This window comes from Brassica oleracea, chromosome C8 (assembly GCF_000695525.1).
Source record: "Brassica oleracea var. oleracea cultivar TO1000 chromosome C8, BOL, whole genome shotgun sequence".
Lineage (NCBI taxonomy): Eukaryota > Viridiplantae > Streptophyta > Magnoliopsida > Brassicales > Brassicaceae > Brassica > Brassica oleracea.
The window spans coordinates 30,336,438-30,344,990 of record NC_027755.1 but is presented as its reverse complement, the minus strand read 5'-3'; the positions used below and the strand labels follow the sequence as shown (position 1 = coordinate 30,344,990).

At 34.2% G+C, this 8,553-nt stretch overlaps 2 protein-coding genes across 2 annotated transcripts in view; both read left to right on the top strand.

The window, feature by feature from the left end:
* Positions 1–2,279, top strand: part of LOC106311785 (protein HOTHEAD-like) — a 4,473-nt gene extending 2,194 nt beyond the window's left edge. Inside the window, exons 3-5 of the mRNA XM_013749069.1 lie at positions 913–1,316; positions 1,460–1,998; positions 2,077–2,279. Coding sequence (XP_013604523.1) covers positions 913–1,316; positions 1,460–1,998; positions 2,077–2,140 — 1,007 coding nt within the window. The 3' untranslated portion in view covers positions 2,141–2,279. The remainder of the gene's footprint in view (positions 1–912; positions 1,317–1,459; positions 1,999–2,076) is intronic.
* A 235-nt stretch (positions 2,280–2,514) lies between these two features.
* LOC106311786 (protein HOTHEAD-like) lies at positions 2,515–6,728 on the top strand. The gene is made up of 5 exons (XM_013749071.1): positions 2,515–2,696; positions 2,793–3,434; positions 5,408–5,811; positions 5,903–6,441; positions 6,519–6,728. Exons 1-5 carry the CDS (start codon positions 2,615–2,617, stop codon positions 6,580–6,582), a joined length of 1,731 nt encoding a protein of 576 aa, XP_013604525.1. The 5' UTR covers positions 2,515–2,614; the 3' UTR covers positions 6,583–6,728.
* Positions 6,729–8,553: the final 1,825 nt, after the last annotated feature.

Below are 8,553 nucleotides of genomic sequence, written 5' to 3'. Positions count from 1 at the left end.
ATTGAATATCATTATTTTTGACATAATTTGAGTTTTCGTTTACATCAAAACTTATCATATTTTAGGATAATTTTAATTTAAAATGTAATTTTCATATTTTTCAAACTAATTCTAAAAATATTAAAAAAATATTTTGTTATAATTGTTAAAAAAATATTGAGTTGCATTTCAAATAAAAAAGTAAAGATATTAAAAATATTCTAATTAAAATATGTAAAATTTAATATAGTTTTAAGAAAATGGTCAAAATAAAAAAAATTACACATAAAATAATCATGATTTTTGTTAACTGGACGGATCATTATTTATATGATATCACACATGAAAGAAAAATTTCTGTTTTTAAAATTATCTAATTAACTCTATACTCGTTTTTTTATATTTTTTATATGATATCACACATTCGTAAAAAAATAGATAGTTTAAGATGCAAAAAAAAAAATATTTACTTAATGAATATAATATGAACGAATATTACAAATACATTATTTAATAAAATAAATAATTAAAAACTGAAAATTCATATCAGGGTCTAGTGCTAATTATAATATGTTTTGTGATACATAATTAAAACAAACTCAAGATTCAAATTATAAACTAAGTGTGCTACTGCTAATTATGATTTTTTAATGTTTATTTACTAGATGTCTTAAGAGTATATGCTAATAAGTAATAACATGTTTTGTGATACATAATTAAAACAAACCCAAGATTCAAATTATAAACTTCGTCTTTGCCCTAAATCTTCATTTTAAACGGTGACTTTCAATTGCTCGCGTTGGTGTTTGTAAGGAAAATGTAATTATTGTTATCATTTTGGTTGTTGTCACTTGTCCGTCACAGTCATCCGTCGTTCACCATACAAACTATATTTCCACGGTTCAGATAAGATTTTCTTACGCTTTTTTACAGGAAATATGAGGCCCAAGGCAAATGGGGTGATCTTCCGGGATACCAATGGAGTGTTTCACACGGCAAAACTAGCGGCACATAGCGCACTGAATGAGGTGATCTTATCAGCCGGGGCCATCGCTAGCCCTCAGCTACTGATGTTGAGTGGTGTTGGCCCTGCGTCTCATCTAGCAGACCATGGAGTGGAACCGGTCATCCTAGATCAACCCATGGTGGGACAAGGAATGTGTGATAATCCGATGAATGCTGTCCTCATCCCTTCTCCTGAACCCGTAGAAGTGTCACTTGCCCAAGTCGCTGGAATCCCTCATTTTGGTAGTTACATTGAAGGTGGGAGTGGGTTAAGTGTCTCTATTAGTTTGTGGCATAGCTTCTACGGTGCCGTTATAAATCTTCTCAATGAGGTATTTCATATAATATATCTCCATTACTAGTAGAGTTATTTAAAAGACTTTTTTTTTGTCACATAAAACTTCATTAAAATAAAAGAGGTGAAGCGAGTTATTTAAAAGACTATATGTTAATTTTTATATGATGTTTTATGTAGATGAAACTTCCCACCAAAACCCTCTCACGCTTTTTCAAGTTATTGGATCTTCGAGTTAATGTGACAACACAAGCAGGTAGGATGGTTCAGAAAGTTGATTGGCCGATCTCGAGAGGTCATTTGGAGCTGCGGAACACGAATCCAGACGACAATCCTTCAGTGACATTCAACTACTACCAAGAACAAGAAGATTTGAATAACTGTGTTGAAGGACTTAGTACTATAATTAAAGTGATAGATTCGAAGAAATATTCCAAGTACATGTTCCCTGGAGTCACGGGGCGGGGATTGTTGGATTTCATTCTTGGTCTTCCCATCAATCTGAGGCCAAGACACATTAATTCATTGTTCGATTTGAAGCAATATTGTAAAGATACCGTGATGACTATTTATCATTACCATGGAGGTTGTCAAGTTGGAAAGGTGGTCGACAATGATTACAAAGTATTAGGAATTGATGCTTTGAGGGTCATCGATGCATCCACGTTTCTCAAGACCCCAGGGACTAATCCTCAAGCCACGATCATGATGCTTGGAAGGTAAACCCTTGCGCATTAATGATCTACACAAAGTTATTAAATATAACATATATAATTCTTGGAGAGTTAAATGTGTAGGTATATGGGGCTGAAGATTCTTCGTGAGAGGGCGGAATTTCTCGAAACTAAAGAAGAACTATGATAATTTAAATATGCTCAAAATTCTTGTTACTAGAGACTGTTCCTTGCAAGATCACATATTGCAAGTGCATTTTCTCTTTTACGTGACGAAATGTTATTTAAGAAAAATTAAAATCTAAAGATGCTAAGTTATTTTACTAGGTTAAAATCGAACCTAAACCGAAAAGCTAGATCCATTCATCCATATCCGATCTACATCGACCATATATTACTAGGAAAAAACCTAACGTGGAAATTTACTTACCAAAGATCTAAAAAGGAACATAGTTGTGTATATGGACCAAATTAATTGCGTCGGAAATTAAAAAAAGTTTAATTATTAGAAGAAGCCAAAACCACCATCGAATAAGACTTTACCGTGACCTTGATGATATACACTTCACCATTATATAATCGCATGAAACCTAGTTCTTTTTACCCCAAAAAGATATACGTAGAAAGTAGAAAGAAATTTAGAGTATAATCTTACACCAGAATGGATTTCCACATATTCCGATTATTTCGTTATATTAGCGTCGCAGTTTTCGTCTTCCAAGGCTCGTGTTATTCTGATAAAGGTACGATTATTACCTCCTACTCTAATCATTTATGAAATTTTAGGTTTTCTAGTACATACTTAGTCCAAATTTTTGATGAAATTTTGTTCTGTGAAGCTGGTTATTATAGTTTTTTAAGAGATGCAACATCAGCACCAACCTTATCTCACTACGACTACATAGTCATCGGAGGAGGAACCGCCGGATGTGCACTAGCCGCAACGCTATCCCAAAACGCCACCGTTTTACTTCTTGAACGCGGTGGTTCCCCTTACGACAACCCCTTGGCTACAGACATAGGAAACTTCTTGAACACATTCTTGAACACAACTCCAAACTCGTGGTCTCAGCTTTTCATCTCCGAAGACGGCGTTTTCAACTCACGTGCACGCGTGCTAGGAGGAGGAACGGTGATAAACGCTGGATTCTACTCACGTGCGGAAGCTGACTTCGTGGCGGAGTCTGGTTGGGACAGAGAAGAGGTCGAAGCGGCTTACGAGTGGGTCGAGAAGAAGTTGGTGTTCGAACCACAGATTAAGGGATGGCAAACGGCGTTTATAGATGGTCTTTTGGAGGCTGGAGTGACTCCATACAATGGTTTCACGTACAAACATATCTATGGGACGAAAGTTGGCGGTACGATACTTGATCCGGATGGTCGGAGACACACGGCAGCGGATCTATTGGAGTATGCTGATCCAAAAAAGATTACTGTCTACTTGCACGCTTCTGCTCATAAGATCCTCTTCACCACCACAGGTAATTTGATTGATAGTTAATTTCTGTTAATGAACAAATGTGAATTAAGCACGATTCAAACAAGAATATTGATAGAAAGAAAACTCGATTGAGGCAAATATTCATTTTAAAAATTAGTATATTGATTATGTGAATTAATAATTAACATCCCTTTAGATCCGTATATATTCAACTTCTATACCTGATATTCTTTTTCTTCGGAAAACTTCTTTATCTACTAAATGTGGTTTCTTATCCTAAAAGCTATAATGTCCGTCTAACAAATGTATCAACTTATTGGTTCACTAAAATTTAAGTTACTGCATAATCAATAGTTATTAGAGGTTTTACTTAGGTGTTCCATTAAAGAAATTTAAGATTGATAAACCAAGTGGATCTTGGACTAATTGTGAGCTTCCAGACCCTCCAAATGCTCCTTGCGTTGAGCGTTTAGCTTGGTACCCCGTTTGGAAGAGAAACAAAAAACAATCCATGTTTCTTTGAGCTCCTTGATTGATTCCTATTTGGAAAAATATTGAAAGCTTTTAGTTGAATGTGAAAACGTATGGATTTGAGTCTACAAACTCCTCGATTAAGCTTATACAAAATTATGACCGTAAGGGGTGGAAGAGATAGGACTTATCTCTTGCATGTAATCAAACTACGTGTGGTGGAAAATATTTTTTTTTAGTTAGTAATTATCTATATATTTTTTTCAAGACCAAGCTCAAAAAGAAAGGGAAAAAACCTCGTCACTTTGTTTGCTAATTATGATTTTATGTCCATTATTAGACGTCTTTCGAGTACATGCTACTTAGTAACATATTTTGTGATAACATAGTTATAAAAAAAGTTTCACAAAAAAACATAGTTAAAAAAAAACTCAAGGTTCAAATTAGAAACTTCTTGTTTTGTCTAAATATTCATTTTAAGCGCTGACGTTCAATTGTTCGCTTTAGGGTATTACTGGTTTTCCCGCTACCATCCGCAAACGCAGCTTTGCGTTTGGTAGCGGTTATTGGTGTTTTGCAACAATCGTTCAAACCGTTCCAAACAGCTCCAAATCGTTCTAAACCTCATAAATTCAAAAGCTGGTTCCAGCTAGCGTTTGCGGTTGCGGGCGGTTGCGGGAGGATAAATTTTTTTTTTTTTTCTAAAACAATTTAAATACAAAAATAACAATATTCAATAAAAAAATTAAATTAGAATTATAAAAACACTAAAATATATCTATTATATTTTAATTAATATTATAAAACTTTAAAATGAAAATATTTTCTATAATTTTTAAAAAGTTTAAACTATAACTTTCTAAATATAAATTTTATATTTATTATAATATTATTATTTTGATATTTTATAATGATATAAAATGTAAATATTGTTAATTTATTATTTAACCGCTGTTACGTTTGGTAGTTAACCAGTCATAACTATCCCGCAAACGCACCAATTTCTAACCGCAGAACCACTCGTATAAATCTCTTAAAACCGCTAGATACCGCAACCACCCGCATCCGCAAACTCCCGCAGCCGCAGCCGCAACCGCAACCGCTGCGGTTGAACCAGTCAGGCCCTTAGTGTTTGTATAAGGAATAATGTATCCAGAGCCGTGCATAGTGAGAGAAACTAGAAACCTTAGTTTATGTCAAAATTATTTGTATGTTTATGTTTCATATTTATAAATTAAACATACACGGTAACTAAAATTATATACTTTCTACCAAAACTTTATTTCAAAATATTTTGATGAGTTACCATATAATTTCATCATAAACAATTTTATTTAAAAAAAAAATTGGGGGGACATCAAAAATTATTGGCACGACTTTGCATGTATCATATAATTTTTTTATATGATACATTCATGGAAAAAAAAATTATATGACACATGCAGAGCCGTGACAATAATTATGGTGATCATTTTGTTCGTTGCATCCGTCGTTCACCATACACATTATTTTCCTACGCTTCGGATAAGATTTTTTTTACAGGAACTATGAGGCCAAAGGCAAATGGAGTGATCTTCCAGGATGCGAATGGAGTGTTACACACGGCAAAACTAGCGGCACATAACGCACAGAATGAAGTGCTCTTATCAGCGGGTGCCATCGCGAGCCCTCAGCTACTGTTGTTGAGTGGTGTTGGCCCTGCGGCCCATCTAGCAGACCATGGGGTGGATCCGGTCATCCTAGATCACCCCATGGTCGGACAAGGAATGGGTGATAATCCGATGAACGCCGTCGTCATCCCTTCTCCTAAACCCGTAGAAGTGTCCCTTGTCCAAGTCGCTGGAATCCCTCATTTTGGTAGTTACATTGAAGGTTTGAGTGGGTTAAGCCTCTCTATTAGTTTGACGCATAGCTTCTTCGACGGTGTTATAAATCTTCTCAATGAGGTATATAATCAATTAACGTTTAAATTATAACATTATACAATTTTGCTACTTACAAGACTATATGTTAAAATTGGTATGGTTTTTTATGCAGATAAAACTTCCCACCAAAACCCTCTCAAACTTTTTCAAATTATTGGATCTTCGATTCAACATTACAACACAAGCAGGTGGGATGATTCAGAAAGTGTATGGACCGATCTCGAGAGGTCACTTGGAGCTGCGGAACACGAATCCAGATGATAACCCTTCAGTGACATTTAACTACTACCAAGAACCAGAGGATTTGAATAACTGTGTTGAAGGACTTAGTACTATAATTAAAGTGATAAATTCGCAGAATTACTCCAAGTACAAGTTCCCTGGAGTGACCGGGCGTGGATTGTTGGATCTCATTCTTGCCCTTCCCATCAATCTGAGGCCAAGACACATAAATTCATTGTTCGATTTGAAGCAATATTGTAAAGATACCGTGATGACTATTTATCATTACCATGGAGGTTGTCAAGTTGGAAAAGTGGTCGACAATGATTACAAAGTATTAGGGGTTGATGCTTTGAGAGTCGTCGATGCATCCACATTTCTCAAGACCCCGGGGACTAATCCTCAGGCGACGATCATGATGCTCGGAAGGTAAACAATTGCGCATAAATGATCCACACAAGTTATTAAATATCACATATATAATTCTTGGAGAGTTAATTGTGTAGGTATGTGGGGCAGAAGATTCTTCGAGAGAGGGCGGATTTTCTCGAAACTAAAGAAGAACTATGATAATTTAAATATGCTTAAAATTCTTGTTACTGGAGACTGTTCCTTGCAAGATCACATAATGCAAGTGCATTTTCTCTTGTACGTGATGTAATGTTATATAAGAAAAACATTAAAATCTAAAGATGCTAAGTTATTATTTATATTTTTTGTCTAAGATGCTAAATAATTGAAAACAAAGCAATCATCAATGTCAGGTCATACTTTAAAAGTTTAGTGATTAATAATATCAATATTCACTCATGATGCCTAATTTATTTTGTCAGGAACATGAGTGAATATTGATGTTATTAATCACTAAAACTTTTAAAGTATGACTAGGAAATGACGACCTGAAATTGTTGATTGCTTTGTTTTCAGTAACATACTAGTACTATGTATGGGGTATACTTTTGTTATATGTGATCTTAGAAATCTAAGAATTTTCAGAATTTAGCTTATTTTAATATTTATAAGGTTTTGAAAGAATGCATATCAAATTCCATTCTAGAGGTACATAAGAAACAAATAAGATCTGACTTAAGGAAAAACAGCGTAACATGTATATGTACGCTAAGAGCAACTCCAATGGTGGGTAATCATTAGCATTTTAATAATATTTTTTTTTTAATAGTTAAGGACTCTAATCATAAATGTAGGTCCAATGGTGTTATCCGATATGGAGTCCTTATAAATTGTTTTTTTTTTTTTTTGATTTGAATCTTTGAAATTTAAAATTATTAAATATTAAATTAAAATTTTCATTTATTGAATGATTAAATATAAACATACAATAACTAAACATCTTCATCAAATATTAAAATCCAGTCCGTGTAACGATTTATAACTCAATTCCGAACCTTAATAACGACGAAAACAACAAAGAAGCGACTCGAGATGAACATAATAGCAAACCCAGACGAAAACTCTAATTCGATAAAATCTCCAACTCGATTTGAGACCCAAAATCGATTTAAACCCTTCGATAGAACCCTAAAACCAGATGAAATCAACATGCAACAACTCCAAATGCAAAAAAAAAAAGTGAAAGCTCCGATTTACCTTCACCCTTCTCCAGTCGCCGAATCGCCTTTGATATCGCGAGACCTCTTTTTCGTGATGGAGAAAGCAAATGATTCTTTTTCCCCCACGCGAAACATACCCCTCCGCTAGCCTATCACGTGATGCCACACACTTAAGGATTAATCCTTAAACCTCCTTGCCTAAGGACTCTTTCTTAGCTAAAGTAAAAATAAAACGATTATTATACTAACATTTGCCTAAGATTTCGCGCTAAGATAAACACTATATCGACCATTGCGGATGGTCTAACGTGTGATTGCAACTTCAATAGTTTATATTATTTTAAGAGAATTATTCAATGTTTTCAGATCTTTGTAACAAACTTTATTATGGTCCTAAAAATATTTTACTATATAGTATCAAATGATATAAAAGTAGAGTTTTCTTCACTCATATGCCATCCACATAGAATGCCACGTCAGAAAGTTGAAGGCTGTCGTCGCGCCACGTGTCTCTGCATTCAAAACACATCACTTTGTTAAATTAATATATCTCTTCGCATTTCTTTATATACAAGTAGTATGTAACTAACACTTTAATGCACATCAATAAGCGCTTATATATGTATATAAAGAGATCCATCGCATCCACTACATATTCTAACAATACTTTAAGATCTTTTTAAAACAACTTTTAGTTATGGTTAAGAGATAAAACAGAGAAAAGGCCGGACATGCAAGCAGATAGTAGAGTAACATAAGACGTCATTATCTTTGCTCAGTCACGAGCGCATCTAACATTACCGACGCCGCATGTGGTTCGACATCGGGTTCGTTTTGCTTATATATCTTTAAAACATCCAAAAGTTATATTTTTTTTTATTGAAAAGTATTTTTATTCAGAGATTGTATATTTGTTAGTATTGATTGTATAGGTGTTTAGGCATATATATTAAACAAGTATGTTTACGCA

Coding starts and splice junctions, on each gene's coding strand:
- LOC106311786 (XM_013749071.1), top strand. CDS start 2,615: ATGGATTTCCACATATTCCGATTATTTCGTTATATTAGCGTCGCAGTT. Junction 3,435..5,407: donor GATCCTCTTCACCACCACAG/GTAATTTGATTG, acceptor TTTTTTTTACAG/GAACTATGAGGCCAAAGGCA. Junction 5,812..5,902: donor TTATAAATCTTCTCAATGAG/GTATATAATCAA, acceptor TTTTTTATGCAG/ATAAAACTTCCCACCAAAAC.